We start from the raw sequence: 20,586 nt of genomic DNA on the forward strand, positions 1-20,586 counted from the left end.
CAAACTGAACCCAGAGATTACTGTAAAAACTTAAATCCCCCTAATCTGCACCAGTTAGGCGACAGAGCATGTCAAAAAGAAAAGAGAGCAGTCATTAATCTACTGACTCATCACCACAACATTTCTGCAATTGAGCTTTACAAGCTTTCAACTCCAGTTAGTTATCATACACCTTCATGACGACAGAGCCTGGTCCTCTCAATGCAGCATGCACAAGGTCTGCGTTAATTAACAGATCTTATTTCTCCCTTTTTTTCCATTACTAGTGGCTGTCCAGTCCTCAATAGGCCTCGTCTGACTAACAGTTTTCAGAATGGAAAGGTGATAATGTCCAAATATTGGCAAGCTCATTAATCTGCAGACGGTGCTTCAGGGCTGTCTGGCCTCAATCGGAATACAAAAAGAAGAAGTGGAGAAAAACTTTCCAGCATCAAAAAGCACTTTTACTCAAACCTGTAAAAAGCAGCGGACCAAATTAACCATGTTAACCTCATGTGATGCGTGTGAGTCACGTTGGGCGGTGGCGCGTGTTAAACCTGGGAAACCCAACTTAAAAAAGAAATTAGAAAGCACTTCCTGTTTACTGCATGTCTGCAGTGAGAAGGTGTCAAGGCGGGTGGGTGGCGGTTAGTGCGCTCACAAACTGGCACTCTGATGGTGCCCTTACAATGTGGGGCGTCATGAAATGGATCCTAACCTGATACGCCTCTCGGTGGCACATGGTGCTGCATTGAAACGTGCCTGTGGTGACGATCCACCACACGCAGGTTTCAAAGCACAAAATCAAAGTTCAAATGTTTGCCTTGGTTCCCTCCTGGGCTCACCTTGATTCTGCTTTTTAGTAATACGGACAGTTGAACAATTGGATTCTCTGTCCTTGAAATGTTTATATTGACATTAGCTTCTGTGTTTGTCTAATGTAGTATAGGTCAGTAACACGGGTAATACGGAGGTGTTCTGGGAGAATGTCACACCAGTAGCCAAATTCTCCTTCAAGCACAGCCAAATAAACTAAAGCTGAAACAATTAATTAATAAGTTTATTGGCAGAAAATAATCAACTATTTTAAGGATCAATTAATTTACTTTATGGCAAAATGCCAAATATTCACTTGTTCCAGCTTCCCAAATGTATTTGTTGCTTTTACGGCTGCAACTAACGATTAGTTTAAATTTTGATTAATCTGTTCATTATTTTCTCGATGGATCAATTAGTTGTCTGGTCTGTAAAATGCATATACTGTATGTAAGAAGTGGACATAGTAGAACTTCCTCCCACAACTCATTGGACAGTCTGATTCCCTCCCCCTTTTCCAATCCCGCCTCAAAACCCACCTTTTCTCCACTGCCTACTCCTAGCCCCCCCTCCTTGTACCCATTTGTCCGTATGTATGAATGAGAGTGCGCCTGTGTGTGTCGTCTGTCTCCTGTTTGTCTCACACCGTTTCCCCCGATATTGTAAAGTGCTTTGAGTTCTCTAAAAGCACTATATAAGTTTAATTTATTATTATTATTATTATAGTCACGGTGACATCATCCATTTTTCGTCAAACACTCCTTTTACAATGTTTACTGAGGTAATAAATCAAGTGAGAAGTAGGGTCATTTTCTCATAGACTTCTATACAATCGGACTTATTTTTGCAACCAGAGGAGTCGCCCCCTGCTGGCTGCTAGAAAGAATGCAAGTTTAAGTCACTTCAACATTGGCTTCATTTTTCAGTCCGAGGTAACCCCACTGATAAAATGTCAGAAAATGGTCAAAAATGTCGTCCCCAAGGGCCCAAGACGACATCCTCAAATGTCTTGTTTTGTCCACAACTCAAAAGATATTCAGTTTACTGTCATAGAGGAGTAAAGAAATTAGAAAATATTCACATTTAAGAAGCTGCAATCAGACAATTTTTTTTTTTTTTTTTGCTTAAAAAACATCTAAAACTTAATCTGCCTTGATTTATCATGTAATTGTTTGGTCTATAAAACGTCTATCCCCGGGTGTCTTAACGGGGAGGTCTACCAGTACCATGAATTACATTTATATAACCACAATAACACAAAATCACATTTCCCCGTTTGTTTTTAGGGTGATGGCATCATAAAATATGACGACAGACATTCAAAGCCTCATTTGTAAATCTACATAGAAGGACACTATTTTGTGAGCTCAATAGCCATTATTTTTGTGTGACATTATGACATTGGCGTACGAGAAAATCTATTGATCGTGTGAGCAAAAGTCACTATCTTATTGGTTGGTTTGTTTTATCGGCATACGAAATTCAGCTCTGGAAAAAACCCCACTGCAATGAACATGAATTGACGTGTGATTTATTTGCATAAATCATTCACGTCTGGTCTGACAAGAACTTAAGACATCACCTGGGGCTTGACGTTTTATAAACCAAACAACACTAATGATAAATCAAGAAAATAATTGGCAGATTAATCAATATGAAAAATGATCGTTAGTTGCAGCACTAAAATGAACATATGGTGCACTTACGCTTGGACTGATGCTCGTATAGTTAGTGTTTCTTACATGTCTGTGATGCTGAGGTAACCGCGGCTCTACTGTTGGGGGGGGGTTTGCCTCGACTCTATTCATCACCAACTAACTAGTCACGGTGAATTCAAATGAATACAAGTTATCTTTTCCACTGTGTTTTGGCGTGAAGCACCTTGTGTTTAAGAACGGTCAAGTTACACAGGGAGTTCCGTAGGAACTAAATTATTATTGGGGGGAGGTTTACGGTTCCCTTTTGGAGTGTCTGTCTGCCAGTGTGGGAACCACTTTATAGCTTCGCTGGGCTCTAAAGTGCAAAACTGATGACAGACCCGAGTCCACGAGCTCAAAGTGCTCCGTGTTACAGAAACAGGTGTTGTTGCGAGGCTTGTGAGCTACGCGGCTCAGAGCTGTGGTGTTAGTGCCTTCCTGCCTGCTGCATCACACACGTGGGAGGCACAGATCAAAACAATGAGACGCTTTGTGGCTCCGTATCTGCTGCTGCTGCTGGCATAGGTTTAGCACATCTCCCACACTGCAAAAGATTGATCCTGCTAAATCACAGACTCTCTCTTTCACACTTTAGAGGTGAAGCGGTTTGCTTTGCATTTCAAAATGCTACTAGCTTACAAGGTCGTCTGCTTTCCCTTTAACGTAAACGATGCTTTAAATATCCTTTATTACTAGATCAAATTAGATCAACTGAATTGAGGCATTTTTTCTAATTTAAAAAAAGGGTTAATAAAACAAACTATTTTGATAGAAATAATGCCCTGAAAAGGTCAACTTTAACAGGTGTGGCCTCAAATATCTACACTAACAGCTTTTTTTCATCTCGCCAGACAGGGCACTCGAACCTCAAATGTGAACATGTCCCTTGCGAGATTAGATATATCAAGACAGATAACTCTGCGGGCTGTGGCACACATTCGGTGATTTTTTCACTTGCTTTTCCTCAGCTCTGGTAGCAACTTACCCTTAGATCAATCACTCTGTTGTCCAGCTTGGTGTCCTGGTTGACTGTGGCTCTGCCTTCCTGAGGGCAAAACAAAAAAACAAACATTAGCACATCACCAAAAAAACTATGAATATACTATGAATATTCAACAATGCAACCGTTCAGCTCCTGTTCTGTTCTTTGTGTTCGTGGCCAGTGATGTGTAAATGCTTTTTAGAGGCTTTTCAGATCTCAAAAGGAAGACAATACAAGGAAATGTTCAATACAAGAAAAATCCTAGTTCACATATGAGCTATTGACAGATTATCAGCCTGCAGAAACAATAATCCACAAGCTATTTTACCATCCTCATACAATTTAAACCAACAAGTAGCAGCGACTATGACAGGGTCAACTGCAACAAAAGACATATCCAATGCTGGACAACAGGGCAATAAATAGAGAAAAGGAAAGAATAAGAAATACAAATGAAGGAATAAATGTTTCATCACAGGAGGAACCACTGCTTCCAGGGTCATGGATGTCAGGCTTCCTCAGGACCCGCTGGGGTTTGAGCTAATAGCCTGTGTGGCCACATCCTGCTCCAAACAGCCCCACGCAGAGGGACAAAAGGTTAGACAGGCATACAGTCGGATAGGCAGGCCTGTTAAGGCCCGTGTCTCTCGGGAAGGCAGGTGCTGCTACGAGTGTGTGACTGACATGCTGAGTCCCTGCAGAAAGGACCTGGGATGCTGCTGCAGCTGCACAGATCGGCTTACTGGATAAACACAGAGCGGGTCTTGGTCGTCTCTGGTGTGGGGAGATTGATTTGCTCATGATACATATATAAAAGTAATAGGATAATATAGCATTTGATATTGAATAGGATGGATCCACAGCTATAGAAAAACAATAGCTATGTGGGTGTCTTTCACTGCATCCATTACGAATGTTGATTCGTCAGCTTCAATCTGTTAATAGATTTGGAGGTAAATCACAAGTTTCATGACGATATCATATTGATTCTTTGGACAACGATGTGCTGTTTGCTCATATCACAAAGTCTGCCACAATACGCTTTTGATTCAATGGGGCCGGCGATATGAGACGATATCTTACGGCCATTAAACACAATCAGTTAAATTTAAACCTATATAAACTCACAAAAAGCAACTAAAATATGATTTCACAATTATATTGCTGGGCTCTGTAGGAAGGAGGTGCGCTACACCCCTATTAATAGGTTTGCATTATAAAGAGCTGTGGCTGCTGCATTATTGTTAATCACTATGAAACACTTTGGATTGAGCAAATGAAAATTCTTTAGAAAAATATAGATTTTTAATGAATTTTGAATTGAGTTTTTGATGAATTTGACTGATACCATTATAATTTTATTTTTTAAATTGTCTATAGATATTGTGATAATATCGTCATCGTTAATTATTTTTGCCACAATAATCGTGTAGTAAAAATCTGATATTGTGACAGCTCTAATTCAAAACAATAGCAACATTTCAGTTCCCCAAAGAAAGATGGACAGCTTGATAAAATGTCTGCTGTATAGAGTTAACTTCATAAAGCTGCAAGAACACTACTAAAGCATCCACCAGTTTAAGACACATCTCCGCTGGCAACTTCGGAGGCTGCAGCTAGTTCTCCTAACCTGCTGCCAAGTGCTACTGTTGTCAGTCTGTTTGACAAGACACACAACCTACTGCAACAGCTATTTCACAGATCTATAGTTGTTTAATGGTTATAAAATTTTCGATATTACATGCTGGTTTAAAATTTACAAAACTGAATTCAAAAGAAAAAACAATGTTTCTTGAATTGAATCACCAAACCAATCACACCTGTATCTAACTGACTTGCTGTTAAACCAGCAGCCTCATAGATTAATGACCATTAATAACCACCTAAACTGTGGCTGGGAAATATAATGACTTATTAAATGCATCACGATTCTCTCAAATTATTCAGCATCGATGCACAAATCCCCCTTAATCGGAATTCAGAAGGCGCCCTAAACCCCGTCCGCCACACGGCGAGATGAAATCACAGTTGTGAGCCAAACAAGGTGACGTTACTCACTGAATGTGATGTTAATCAGTACGAGCCATTCTGCTCTTAATCTTGTTTAATTTAAACAGGTCTAATTAATCCTCGAGTCTGCCAAAAACACATCTCCTTACTGACGTCTTGACTGAGAAGGACGAAGTTAGTTCACGCATGGGTATGCTGCTTTTAATATAAAGTATACAGATACATTAAGGCTTAATTGTTTATTATGTTGTTGTCATTGTATAGTCGGACCAAACCTATCCATGCACATCATGAGTCTTAGCCAGTGGACTCTCACACTGAAAAGTTGATGTCAGAATATTTTTAATTAAAGCAGAGTCTGGAGCAGAGTGGACAGATGTTTTTCTGTGTGTCTGGCTGAGACTGAGTCATCTTATTGCCATTACACGCTGATTCTTTTCACCTGACAGTAAAAGGTTTCACCTTGACTAGTTCTTCCACTTCAAGTCTCCTATATTGTTGGTGGTTGGATTTTCTCTTTCAGCCAAACAACAACACAAAGTGGATTCTTAAGAGGGCATTAATCACCTACTTTAGCAGTGCACTGCTTCAGTGAAAAGAAAATGTAAGATCAGCGTTGGGTGTCAGCCAATACTTCACATTAGTAGTAGGGCTGTGTATGGGCAAGAATCTGGCGACATATGTTTCATGATACAGGGGTTATGATTCAATATATTGCGATATTTTAAAATCTTACTTTAGGAAACCTGTTGCAGTACAACACACCACCATATGTATAAAATCAGAGCTTTAAAAAGTTTACTTTTACACTACTTCCTGTGGCCCTGATTATACAGAGTGCGTTTTGCAGGTGGAAAAGGCGCACCGCACTGCCTTTTTGTTGCCCGATCAAACAGGGTGTTTTTTTGCAGTTTGCTTCATCTTTTTGATGCGTTCATGGCGCTCATGTAAAAACACAAGGCGCACAGAGCGGATAAACGCGAGGTGCTCAGCAACGCAAAAGCAGTGCACAGGGCGCTTCACTGTCATTGAAAATGATTACAAAAAGTGTTGTTACGTTGGAGTGTACGAGTCAAACGGCTGAAGATAGATTACAACACCGCTATCGAGCAGTCGGAGGTTGAAACACAACACAAAATGAACCACTGCCTGCCCAGATCTTTGTATATTAATTAAAAACCAATAGGGTTTTTGAGAATCGATCATAATATCGCAAGTGTATGTATATTTTCTTACACCCCTAATTAGTAGGCACGGTGGAGAAAATAGCACTGGTGAATCAGTAGTGTGAGTTTGGGGGTGTTTCCACGACTTCTCATCCATCCCTAAACTCATCCTCACCTCTTCTCCCTCTCCATCAGGCCTGACGGCGTCCTCCAGCTGCAGCGGGAGACGAGGCTCTGCCTGGCTGATGACAAAAATCTGAGAGGGGAAAGAAACGAAAGTGCATTAAAATTCAGAGGGTGACAAACCACCAACGTTTCCATTAGATGTTCTGACATTGGAAAGTACCAGGAGTTCACATACAAACACGAAAAGTCAAAGTGAAAGGCACCGACAGCCTCATCTGTTAAAACCTCAGCTATGTGTGACTGACTAGGTGTTAGTGGGTCACCAGGCGACGAACGATCGAGTACAAAAAAAAAGTAGAATCTAATGCCTCACTGAGCCTTGCATTACTGTACATGTTATATCACATTTATGTTGTTTTTTTCTCTCTTTTTAGAGACAGTGTCAGAGTTTGAGGTGTTGCATTGGATTGCATGCCTAATATTTTGCCCCATATCCTTCAAATGTTATGTTTTCACTACCTTAAGTGCAACTAGTATAGTGTACTAAAAAAACACACATGTATAAGAGAGTATTAGCTTTAGTTAATTTAAAACTAATGTTAAAAAATGGTTGCTCATGTTGTCATTTAGGCTTGATATATGTCCTATAGGTGAATTTATTCATGTGGATTCATCATTTTGTATTGTTATATTGTCATTAAGGTGTGATATTTGTCCTATAGGTGAATTTATTAATACGTATTTATAGTTTTTATATTGTTATATTGTCATTAAGGTGTGATATTTGTCCTATAGGTGAATTTATTCATGTGGATTTATAGTTTTTATATTGTTATATTGTCATTAAGGTCTGAGGGACAACGGATGGAAACTAGCATTGTGCTATATCTGGTGCAACACATTTATTGTACACTGACCATGTCTTAAATAAAGCAATAAATAAAAATAGATAAATAAGATGTTTTTGGAGTAACTAATGATCATGAACTTTGTTGAGTGAAGAACTCTGTGTGTTTGTTTTTGTTATGATTGCAGGTGGTTTGTATTCTCACCCTCTCGATGTGCAGCTCCACGTCCTGCTGGGAACAGCTCTCGATCTTCTGCTCCACTTTCCTCACCGTCGCCTCCACGTCTATGATGCTTTCCTTGGTGATGCTGGTGGTGAACAGTTGGGAGGGTGGAGTGTAAACAACGAATAGCACTTAGATAACAAACTCATCTGTGTGGGAGGCCTGAGAAACTGCCTGAGAACAATATGTCCATTAAGCTGTGTGCATGCAGACGAGCATTCTCACTTTTCATGGTGTGATGTGAAGAGGGGGTAGTGTGAATCTGGTAGAGTGATTTTGAGTTGGGTGGTGGGGTGACAACGAGAAGATTTTTCTCACCAAATCACCACAGATTCTAAAAGAAATACAACTGCCGCTGTGACATTAGCTAACGGGGGGGAAAGAGGCAAGTTGAGATATACAGTACCACCAGCTTGTGGCTTTCAAAATAAAACCTCTATCCTCCTTCCTCTGCTCAAAATAAACATGTGTCTCCTTACGTTAGGCTCAAACAAACAGGTTGCAGCAGGGTAGAAAAATGTTTCCACACATCTTATTTTAGACAGATTTGGCGGTCTGTTATGCAATAGCTCAAAAAAATACACCATTACACCACAATTTCACTCACTTCAAAATGCATTCTGGGACCCTAGAATGATTCCAGTCACCATATTATTGTTTTGTCTCCAAAAGGAGCCCATTTAATTTTTTTTTTGCTTTTAGAAAAATCTCTGCATCGGGTGGCATCACACTGTGATTTAGAGAGGTATAAAGGCCCTATTTGCCCAAACTGTCTATCAAATGGGGTGTGCTCTATTAAGGTCCAGAGACACCAAAGTGACATGAAAGAACTCACAGTGACAAAGGCCGACTGTTGTGTCGCCTCACGTCGCCTGTGTCTTGGCCAAAAAGTTGCACCCGAACACACCGCAAAAGACTACAGCTGACGACCAGGTAGCACGTACGTTCTGCTGTGATACGTACATGAAATAAAGCAGCGTTTGACAACCATTATTTTCACACCACTCTCACCACTGACGGTTTCATAATATAGCTGTTTCTAATCGAGAATATGGCTGATAAAAAGTTGCAAAAAGGCGCTGGCGTTGTCAGCCCAAGGTCTTTACTCGTTTGCTTGCTTTCCTCACTTCCGTTTCTCTTCTCATGCACTTATTCGCTCAAGCTGAACAGCCAATCAGAGTGATTTCTCTCACCGACGGGCTATGCCACCAATTCAAGATGCTGAATCGCCCTAAAAGCCGCAGACACGGGCAGGCTAGAGTGCGGTGACAGTGCGAAACACAGTGCAAAAGCTAGGGTGACAGACGCTCACCAATGGCCTGTAATTGGTATGTCAGGGCCTTTAAACCAGCACCAGCTAATTTCAAGGCAGATGGCAGCCAGGAGAACATTATAATAATGTTATAGTAATGTGCATAATCATATAGTTATTCATTTCATATCAGTTAAAAAGGAGAAGTAAATAAATGGAAGCAGGAGAGTTGAAGTGTTGTTGAGTGTTGATGCAAAAGGGTTGCAGCTTACATCATTTTACAACTCCTGGAAAGTACCTAGCTCAACTACAAAGACGGTTTGATACTGACCCCCAGAATTCCCCCATCATACCAGTTTATAAAGTGAACTACAGCGTGTGAAAGGGAACTATGGGTTTTCAAAACAATGCCACATCTTCCCACACAGGCTTTCTCACTGAAACCCAGAGCACCATCAGAGATAAGAGGAACAACGCTGACTGTCATGCAGGGCAAAGCCAGATGGGAAACCTGCTGTAATCCTTCACTCCTCCTCATTAAAAAGCAGTAATGAGGGACTGAACACTGGGGTACCGCCGTCCCTTCAGCCCCACAACAGCTGCCGCCATAGTCTTTCCTCCTTCCCCTCAAGTAGGAGATCAGTTAGATAAATAAATCCACACATTAATAACCTCTGCTGAACGGCCCAGAGGATGACGACAACGCATTCAGCACACGCTGAGGGAAACAGACTGATTAACTCGAGACTGAGAGTTGACAATATCACATGGAGATGAGAAATACGAGAGAAAAAGAGCGAGGCTGCTTTCATGCTGAATCAATGTCCCAGGAACAAAACACTCAGGCCATCAAAGACACATGTGGCCATTACTCAGCTGCTAATGCACCGCTAAATAACGTAATAGGCAAGCAGAGCTCACTAGACTGACTTTTCAATTTCTAAAGGTGAAAGACCCTACACATAATGGATGCTTTCACCAATGATGTTGCTTTCAGTCCAAACAAGTACCGGTGCCAACCATTACCCTCAGACCCTGAGATCTCACTCAAACTCTCATTATCCTGCAAGACGTTTTGACCGCTCTATCGCTGAGGCAAAAAAAAAAAAGACATCCAAAGATTGTAGATTCAGAAGACACATAAGCTGCAAAACCAGGCCTTTGCAGATCAACATTATGGTTTCCCAGTCTCCTGCAGGAAACCAGCTACTGTTTGGTGTCCACTATTACATTCAGTGTAAGGGGATAGACTGTTTCCGTAAAGAGACGTTGCTATCGAGTCTTTTAAATGCAGTTTCTAAACAAAGTGAGCAGCGACTATGAAATTTCCTTCACCGCCTTTGTGTGGAGCCAGAAATCTCAGTGACAGATATCTAAAGATCTCCACACAAAAACAAATCTGCATGTTTAAATACCGGTAGAGGTAAATGAGAACATGTTTTTATTTTTTTAAATATGGCTGAATCGACCCTTTAAACTACGAACATTTTCTGCAGTGGTAGGGCTGTATGGAGTCACTCTGGTGTCTTTATTATGCAAGCAAATAGAATAGGTTTGAGAGCAAAACTATGGACATGCAATCAAAAGTAAAATGAATTTGTGATTAAAATATATTAATGCAAATCCAAAAGTTTTGTTTGCTGTTGAACTGAATCTCGTGGGCGGGACCTACGCTGAAAGATGTAAGACACGTCTCTATTGGCCAGTCTCGATTGGAGTGAAAGCTTGGCAACATCCACTGTTAGTAAACAAGTTTTGAAGTTCACTTGTGGACTAGCAACCAAAACTTGTGGATTTGCAAACAAAACTTGTGGATTCGCAAACAAAACTTGTGGATTCGCAAACAAAACTTGTGGATTTGCAAACAAAACTTGTGGATTCGCAAACAAAACTTGTGGATTTGCAACCAAATCTTGTGGATTTGCAACCAAAACTTGTGGCTTTGCAACCAAATCTTGTGGATTTGCAAACAAGACTTTTGGATTCCCATTAATACATATTTAATCACAATTTTTATTTTACTTGCAATAAATCATATTTTGATTGCAGTGTCATAAGTTTTGCTCTTTAATCTATTTTTTGATTACACCGTGGAAAGTTCTGCTCTCAGACCTATTCTGTTTGATGGGATAATAAAGACACAAAGTAACTCCATAAGGCTGCTGCTCTCACTGACTAATGAGGGTCTCACACACTCCGCAGGACATGCTATGATCATTTCAAACGTGTGTGTCATCCAAATCAGATACTCTTTAAGATGCTCTGACTGAATCCGGTGATTCAGGATTGGATCAAACCTACAAACTTCACAGCACACAACAATCAGAAACGTTTATTATCATTATTCCAGTTTTTGAAGCCAAATCAGCCACAGTTCACTTCAGCTTTACACTCCTGAGCTACTTGAGAGGAGTAAAGGTTGCAGAGCACTGAAGATCACTTAATTAAATTGTGTGAGTGAGAGGAGGATGACTTGGACATACAATATGTGAAAGGAGACTTCCCCCAGCAGTGTCATAACTGCCCTCAACATGATTATGAGAGGATTTACTTGTAATCCAGGGTCTTACTCCGCTTGTCAATCATCACACCAAAGTGTGTGAAACTAGACGGGAGCCAGAAAGCCACAGGAACTGATAGTGCCATCTGTTCTTAAAGATTTAAAAGCACAAAACATTTTGATCTCAGCAGTAAAAGCCCTCTTGTTGAATTGTTACACTGCAGCGTGACTTCGCTATTTTTTTAAATTTTTGTTGAAAGACCATGTTGTCTTGGCAACCGTGTCATCACTTTCACTCACTCTGGTTTTAGGCGGCGTTATATTGCACAACAGTCTAACTGCCTAACCACAACATTGCAGAAGCAGATTGAGAAACTGCTACACATAAAACAAATCATCCAACCGTTACGAAAATATAGTGAAATACACGTACGATGTCTGAACACAATATCCTGTGAAATACAGCAATATTAAACAACATGCAGCTTGAAACCACAGGCCCTTTCTGTACCTGTGTTCAGTGCTGAAGCTACAGAGCACTGCAGGGTATCAGAAAGCTGAATCTCAAACTGACGGCTGGCAGCAGGTCAGCTGAGTGACTGAGGAGAACTACGGCGGTCAGGGGATCCTGACACGTCTAACAAAGTGGGGTCAAAGTGTTCAGACAGCAAAGGTCAAGACTCAGGTCTGAGTGACCTCACCCTCTTTAGAAACTTGAGTTCGGGTTTAGTTTTCTGTAAACTAGAGCTGCAACGATTAATCGATTAGCTGTCAACTATTAAATTAATCGCCAACTATTTCGATAATCAATCAGTTTGAGTATTTTCTTTTTTTTAAAAGTCAAAATTCTCTGATTCCAGTTTCTTTACTCATCTATGACAGTAAACTGAATGTCTTTGAGTTGTGGACAAAACAAGACATCTGAGGACGTCATCACTCATCAACACGTTTCACCTTTTTCTAACATTTTATAGACCAAAGAACTAATTGATTAATCAAGAAAAAAAAAAAAACAACAGATTAATCAGTAATGAAAATAATGGTTAGTTGCAGCCCTACTGTAATCCTCAAAATACTGCAACAAACCAAAACATTGAGATGGCCTATCGTGATATTTTGCATGGCAATATTGTATCGACACAGTGACGTCATGCATCGATCTTTTGTATAATCTATTAACCTCTTAACAATCCGACGCTATTCTGTCTTCCAGAGGTCGTTTCAGTCTTAAAGCTAAAGTGAAAATACTGATATCATATGAAACTAGAAAAAAACAAAATAATGCTCTAAAGTTACGCTAAATTTTGGCAAGGAAAAACCGTCATGGACATTTTCAAAGGGGTCCCTTGACCTCTGACCTCAAGATATGTGAGTGAAAACTCAGAGATGAACAAAGTGAAAACTGTATCGTATTAGATAAAAGAGATGTTGACAATATTTGTAGATGACAAAAGGTAATAAATCGCAATATACAGTATCTTATTGCAATACTCATTTCATATATTGCATATTGCAAAATGTCTAAAATTGCATTGTATAGTGGGCCTCTGGTGATTCCCACCCCTATTATCTAATATACTTTTTTGAAATTCTGTAATACAGACTGTTTTGCAGCTACTTTGCTGCTGCTCAGGAAGTGAGAAGCTCGGGAGAGACAGTCGGCCTCAACGCTTGGAATGAGGTAACAGCCTGGAACAACAAGGGAGACTAACGCATCCCGATGATGTTGGTCACTGCTTTGTCAGTAATGTGCTGTTGATTTCTTTCAACGTTTTATAAGATTCTCAGGGAGGATGAAGCCGCAGACACTCGTTCCGTCTTCAGTCTTAATGGCAGCTTTTTACGAGGCTGTAATGCTGCGATAGCGGCTACTCAATAGGAGGCACGTTTTAAATACAGCTGCAATCTCTGCATTGCTTAAGCTCTTTATTATCCAATGTCTTAACTGCCATTTCGGTTTCGGATGATTACAGTTGCGGGTGTTGCGTTTTGCCTAATTTAGCAATATCTGAGGAGGTGCTCATTTAAGTAATAACTGATAATTATATCCTTCCCTCTTTACAAATATAGTGAATTCATCAAACGATGGTAGTGATGGAAAACAGATGCTTGCAAACACCTATGATTTATGTCTTTAATATGTTATATTTAAAGTTTAGAATTATTTCACAAAAAGGAGCCCCCTTGGGAACATCTATAATCTTAAAGCAGCGTTTTTTATCAGCCCTAACCCTTTTTAGCCCTTTTAATAAAGTGCACATCCGCTGATAGTCGCGTTCATTCATAGACTACCAGTAATGGGCTACCATTTGGCTGCGAACATGAATAATGATGCTTGGCTCTCAAGTATTTCTTCCTCCTCTGATCCAAACTACTGTATCTGCCATCTCGACAGGAACCGCTCCATTAAGACGCTGCCGTATCCCGCCCTGTTAACAGCCAGCTTTTGTTGTCAAGTGAAAAATGATTGATTCCCCCCCCACTACCCTCCACCTCACTCAGAATGTGTGAAAATGGATCGGTGGACGATTAGGGCCCAGGGTTTTCCCACCATTGTTTGTGCCCTCCCTGACAGGAAGAGCAGTCTCGATACTCACTTTGCGGCAAACTTGACCATCTGCTTGCTGGCACGATCTCCCACTGCGACCAGTGCCTGCACGTTGAACTGCTGCTGACGCAGGACCAAGAAGCATTGCTTCCCTGAAAACAAAACAACAACAAAAGATAATGCCGGGCTGTTAAAGGTCTCTTTTATGCAAGTGTGTCACAATAAAAGCTTGGGTATGTTCAGTCAAAAGGCTCCGTGCGACTCCAGATGACCCTGGCTGTAAGGACCTTCCTTGTCATCTACAGGTAAAGTGTCAAACATTTGTGAACGGACCCATCTCTTTGAAGAGCACTGTGTGGAGAAAGAGTGATTGCTACCTTCCTTGCAAACACACACTCACACACACCTACCTAGGAAGAGTGTAAACAAGTTAGCCAACAAAAACCTAGGGCAGTAGACAGTCAGACCACCCAGGTACTTTGATGTTTGTTGCCTGTGAGAAGGAGGTGGGCTGTGGGGATAATAGCAAAGCCAAAATCCCACCAACAGATGCACCTCATCCCAGACCAAATCAGGATGTTGTTCTGCTCCCACGGACATCCGTATAGCGAGCAGTGAGAATGAAGACATGAGTGGAGTGGAAGTGGCTCTTGACTCTGGAAGTCATCTTGAGAGGAAATGGCCAAAAGATAATCATTGAGACCTTAAGTTTATTTGTAATCAGAGGTGCAGCACAGCAGCAAACAGGCTTGGCATTGATACAGAGATGTAATAACCTGGCAAGGCTCAGCAGGTTCATTGTATTCAAATGGAGCAACTCCATGGCTGCCAGAAGCTGCAACCCGACAAATAGAGGTTATCTGAGCTTCCAGTTGGCAGCGACATGCTAGTCTGACAATGATATCAAAAACACCCTCAGGTTGTCAAACTCTGTTTAACATGGTAGGAATGGAAAAAAAAAAACTGTCTGAAGAAGTGCTTGCACAATCCCACAGAGGAGTACATTGTAGAAAATATGGATGTAACAATACGTCGATGCAAAGTGAAAATCGATACATATCATCTTTAAGCCTTTTATTTTGAAATTCACACTTTATTTTTATTCTTTTAATTAAAAAGAACAGATTGTTTTTCATTTACATGTCTGGAAGAAGCCAGAAATAAAATTGCCAAATCATATTTTAGTTGGAAAGGGAGATAACTGGTTGCTTTGTGTACTCCACTCTACTTAAAAAACTAGAAGGAAATATATTAAAAAGCCTTTATTATAGTGGCTAAATCATTAAAAAAAAGCCAACATGTTTCGACCACTGAAGGTCTACGGTTTTAAGCCCTGACGAAGACCTGCAGCCACTTGTTTTAATATTTTGGATTGCCCTTCTGTCTATTCATAATTTAGTTGCTTTTAATGAGTTGATATAAATATAACTGATTGTGTTAAATAGACATATGATGTTGTCTCATATCGATTGCAGGCCGCTGAATTGAATCAAATCGGTCGAATTTATTTACAAACGCGCAATAATTTGGGACGAAAAATACGGACTTGGTGTGCAAAGGCTTTGATACTGTAAAACAAAGAATCACACAAAAGCACCTCTTTAAATCTTGTGTTTACCAGAGATGTGCTCATACGTTTCTTGGAAAGAAGTCATTCAGCATGAAAAAGCATAAGATTTTTATGCTTGAGTGACTAATTGATTAAAGAAATCTTAGTTGTCTAAGAGCGGACAGCCCTATATCAAATTGTTAGTTTATACAGGGGACAGTTTGGATTGTATTTTCGCAATAAAAGCTGTTTCTTTTGAAGTTTGTGAACTTCAGTGTTGATGCACCTGAAGAGAGCGATATCATTCATCTCAGTCATGGGAAACATAAACGCAAGTCAAAGGCACCCAGTGTTGTGTTTTGGTCTTAAAGAGAAGGGGGTGACGTGGCGAGCTGGCCCGAGGGCAGAAGTTTTAGACAACTCACTAGAGTACACTGAGGATTAGCACGGGGGTCATCTAATCTGAGCTGTTTGTGTCTGTTGCACAAAGAGAGTGTCTCCAAGCTGAAAAAAAGAGGTGAACAAAGAAGTGGGGGTGATCTCACCTTTGGCTCTGCTGGTGTGGACTCGGGCACGCAGCCAGATCAGCTGGTCGGCTTTCTCAGGAATAAGGTCTTGGACACGCACCAACACCCTGTCTGCCTCACACACACACACACACACAGGAATAAAGAATTTATTACTTCAAAGGACTTTTCTGCCTCTATTTCCCCACCTCTGTGTAAAGAATCTAACACCCCCCTGCACACTCCCGACGGCAGAAAGAAATGTGAATAAGCACGCATGTGCGTGTGCAGACGAACACACAATAAAATGCTCAAATTACAGACGTGCCTAATAAATAAGACACACTAGGAGGGCTGCTGAAAAGCTGTCTAACTCAGCTATTCTCTGTGGGCGTTATGACAAATTGACTCCAGTTTCACCTGTGTCACTCTGAGGCATGCTTTCTCCTTATTATCAGCGAGCCGAGGGAGCAGACAGCGAGGCTACAGCGGAGAAAACAGAGCCGCCCTTTTGGCTGAGAACTCCGCGTCAGCCCACATGAAAGCCGTCACCCCCCCACCCCGTCCCAATGGCTGGGCTTGGCATGCAGGTGAGGGAGGCCCTAGTTTGTTTGCTGCCACTGGAGCTGAAAGAGCATCCAGACAGATGGACGACCTCGACAGGTCCGCACTCTGCCTCTTTCATCCGGGAGCCATCACACGCTATTAGTTACTGCAATTATCGCTGCTGCAATCGTGTTGAGAGAAGAGACCAGGAGCATTTTTCGCGATGTTTATCAGTCGTAATCGTGTTATCTGTAACTTTCTGACAGCCAGACTAAGGTAATCTGAGAAGTTCTGGATCAGGATGTCAACTTGTATCACAACATATAATTTGAGAGTTGCTGCACGTCCTCAAATTTCAGGATGCATATTTTTTCATCGTGTTTTTTTCATCACCCCTCGAGTGAATGTTAAGGTGAAATATGCCGTTTAACCCTTCGCACCAAAGTATCAACCTGCGTTTCCCAACACGGCGCTGACGCATGTGTGACGCATGGCAGAATGTTTTTGACATCATTGGGCAAAAAGTCCATAATAGCCTTTCAGCATGTTGTAATTCAAGTGTTCTGAGAGATAACCAGACTTCTGCACCTCCTCATGGCTCTGTTTTCAGGCTTTAAAAAATCTAGCCCGTGACGGGAGACTTTGGCCAATCACAGGTCATTTCAGAGAGAGCGTTCCTATTGGCTGTTCATTCAACGGAGGCAGCTGTCAATCACTCGCAAACTCCGATTAAACGGTCATACTAGGGAGCACTGATCAAATACAAATCAATATTCTGTTACTGTAACGCCTATTTCTCACCTCAAATGTTTTCAGAAACATCTTGTAGTGTACTGTTTAGCTGTAAAATGAGAAAGTTTGCTCTGGTTGGTGGGCGTTGCTTTGTATTTCTTCAACTGATCTCAACATGGCTGCCAGGTTGGGCCGGTTTCTCATTTTACAGCTAAACAGTACACTACATGATGTTTCTGAAAACATTTCATGCGAGAAATAGGCATTACAGCAACAGAATATTGATTCATATTTGATCAGCGCTGCCTAGTTTGACCGTTTGATCGGAGTTTGAGAGTGATTGACAGCTGCTCAGAGACGGCAAGGCTCCAGCTCGGCTCTGATTGGATGTTTTACTCCGGTCTGTGAAATCTTGCAGATGCCATTAGGAGCACCGGAGGACACAGGCACACATGATTATTTTTTTTTTATCATTTACTCCACTTCTGCTTTAATGACTTGCAATATCCTTTAACACAAAAGGAAGGAAGGAGTGATCTTAAATGGACCTTGCTACTAGCCTAGTTTACATTACACAAATATATTTTTTAAAAGATATTAACCCAATTTAAAAATCTTTAAATGAACACCTATCCTAGGTCCGGCAGAGACAAATACATGAAAATAAAAAGACACAGCAGCTTGTCGGGCCTTTTAAGAAACTTCCACTTGTGGTAAGAGTCAGATGATTGACAGGAAACAGAGAATAATGCAGCACACAGATAAGAAAACAAAAAAGCCCTCAACACTGGTACCTGGAAATAACATTAAACAGACGTCTGTTCAAACCAAAAAATGTCTTTGTGTTTACGGTGTATACTGTATAATCGTATTCTGTGAATTTGTTTGTGATAATGGGTGAATACATTTTTCTGAAATGCTCGTCTTTCATTCACGATGCTGACATTATGCAGACGTGTTTGGAAATCAGAGCGGCAACATGGACAGCTGGCACATAATGGAATATACTAAACTAGAATTACTGCCTCGCGGTTGTATGCAGTGGTGTAGTGGTTGTTGATGAGGGGGGTGTACTACTAAAGTGGGTATACGATCCTATATTTTCCAATGGCTTTTCAGCTGATAGGTGGGTACACTGTAAACCGCTAGAAAAATATCTAATCTAATCAAAATGTAATCAGTTCATCGTTGAGTCTAAGTGCAGACGTACGGCTGGACAGACAACCCGCTGTCAGCAGCGTGGAGGCATATAAATATCTAAAGAGAGTGATCAGTCAAATGTGATGAATTGAGACAGGGGCAGGGCAAAATGTTAATTCTATCAAATGAAACTGCATTCATTTACTCACTTAAAACAACAAATACCACCGCATGGGACAGAGAAATGGGTCTATATGGTCATTAAACTTGTAGTCATATCAAGGTGAAGCAAAGGTTTTACCCCTTTGTACTTTGTTCCATGCAAATCTTCAAGAGCAGAAAAACATAAGATCAAAGCTAAGCTAAGTAATCTTAAGAAACTAGCTAAAGTACGCTAGATTTTTAAAAATGTTCCAACCAAAAACCCAGCCCAGTGTTGCCATCTCTTTTCCAATGAAAGTAGCAAGCAGCACTATCTCCAAGAGTTACTAAATCTAGCGAGAAAGTCGCTAAGTCTGCAACACTGACAGTCCTAGCAGCTTGTGGAAGATGCAAGACGCAGTGATAAGCAATGAGTGCAGAGTGGCAGAGTGCACGCTGAATGTAATGACTGGACGGGCTTATTACAGTCCTGCGACAACCACAGATACCGATTTTTTTTTTTTCCGTCAGAACCTTAGATGTATTGATTGCTGTCGGGATGTAATGAGAATTTTAACAAATATATAAAAAATTGTATTTGAAGAAGATGACCAACTCTAGCTTTAATCTTAATCATCTTTCTGTGTTTTCAGTGATGAGAGGGTGTTTGGTTGGCTGATGAGTGAAGGATGTAACTTTCATACTAACCCAGTTTTTGTTGAGACTGGATCATCGGCAACACACCATATCTGTCCTTGGCGAAGTCCTGAAAGAATAAAAGCGTGACATCTTAGCAGTTGAGACCGGCCATTTCATCAACCAGCTAAATAAAACATCAAAGCACTTTTAGCATAGGCACATCAACTCTCTATTGTTCTCAAAGGCAACTCTGCCACTTTCATTTCATAAGCGTCAGTCGGTCTGCCACATCTGAGATAACAGACAGACAGACAGACAGAACAGATAATGAGGCTTATCACGATCTTAGGGGAAAATTGTCAAACAGAGACACGGAGTTCGCCGTGCAGGCATTTGCATACAAACTGTTACACAAGGTATGAAAGCAGCGGTAGAATCAGTCAGACACAAAGGCAGGGAATTGGTCTTAGAGGATGAGTACGGCGGTCCGTAGGGGATACTTACATCTTCGTCTGTGCTTTGCTGTTCGGCAGCCTGAAACACAAAGGAGGCGACAGGGATTTAAAGGGCGTTGCAAATAGCTAGGAAATAACAACAAGAGGACTATCTATTAAATTCAGACATTAAAAATTTTCAAAATCATTTGACTTCAAACGGAGCAACTTGAAACGTTTTGCTACAGCGGCCATGTAAATTGTGTTTTCATCTTGCGCTATCAGGGATTTGAATAAAATTAATAAATCATAGCTCGGTCTTGGAGCCGAGCCTCAGATCCCTGGAATGCATACACATTGCCCCAACACATCATAGACAATGAGCAATGGCAGGAGGAGATATTGCTTTGTAATAGAAACAGCGTAAGTGGACAGATTCTTTATCTCTGCACTGACTTCTAGGCAAATGACTCCCAGAGTGCGATGAGATCGACTCTTGGCAAAGTTACAATTCCATTTCCTATGCAAATTGATATTGGGAGTATGGAAATGGCTGGTGGCGGTGGAGTGAATTGGAATCGCCCATCCTTGATATGATAATCCAGTCACATGATGGATGATGTTGCAGCTTATGATCAACTGGATATAGACCCCCTATAGCCATGAAGCAACCGCGCGACACCGCAGCCACTAAAGTGACAAGTGTCAGCACAAAAAGTGCACGACGGCAAATAACAAAGCTAACGCTCACTC

The 20,586-nt window shown here is 41.0% G+C and overlaps 1 protein-coding gene across 1 annotated transcript in view; it reads right to left on the reverse strand.

Annotated features, from left to right (window-relative positions):
- Nucleotides 1–20,586, reverse strand: part of dars1 (aspartyl-tRNA synthetase 1) — a 37,932-nt gene that overhangs the window by 11,364 nt on the left and 5,982 nt on the right. Inside the window, exons 3-9 of the mRNA XM_074659744.1 lie at nt 19,904–19,933; nt 19,469–19,526; nt 16,241–16,333; nt 14,196–14,298; nt 7,829–7,931; nt 6,826–6,906; nt 3,478–3,537 (exon numbers count right to left, since the gene is read on the reverse strand). Of these exons, the coding sequence (XP_074515845.1) occupies nt 3,478–3,537; nt 6,826–6,906; nt 7,829–7,931; nt 14,196–14,298; nt 16,241–16,333; nt 19,469–19,526; nt 19,904–19,933 (528 nt within the window). The remainder of the gene's footprint in view (nt 1–3,477; nt 3,538–6,825; nt 6,907–7,828; nt 7,932–14,195; nt 14,299–16,240; nt 16,334–19,468; nt 19,527–19,903; nt 19,934–20,586) is intronic.

This window comes from Sebastes fasciatus, chromosome 14 (genome assembly GCF_043250625.1).
Source record: "Sebastes fasciatus isolate fSebFas1 chromosome 14, fSebFas1.pri, whole genome shotgun sequence".
NCBI lineage: Eukaryota > Metazoa > Chordata > Actinopteri > Perciformes > Sebastidae > Sebastes > Sebastes fasciatus.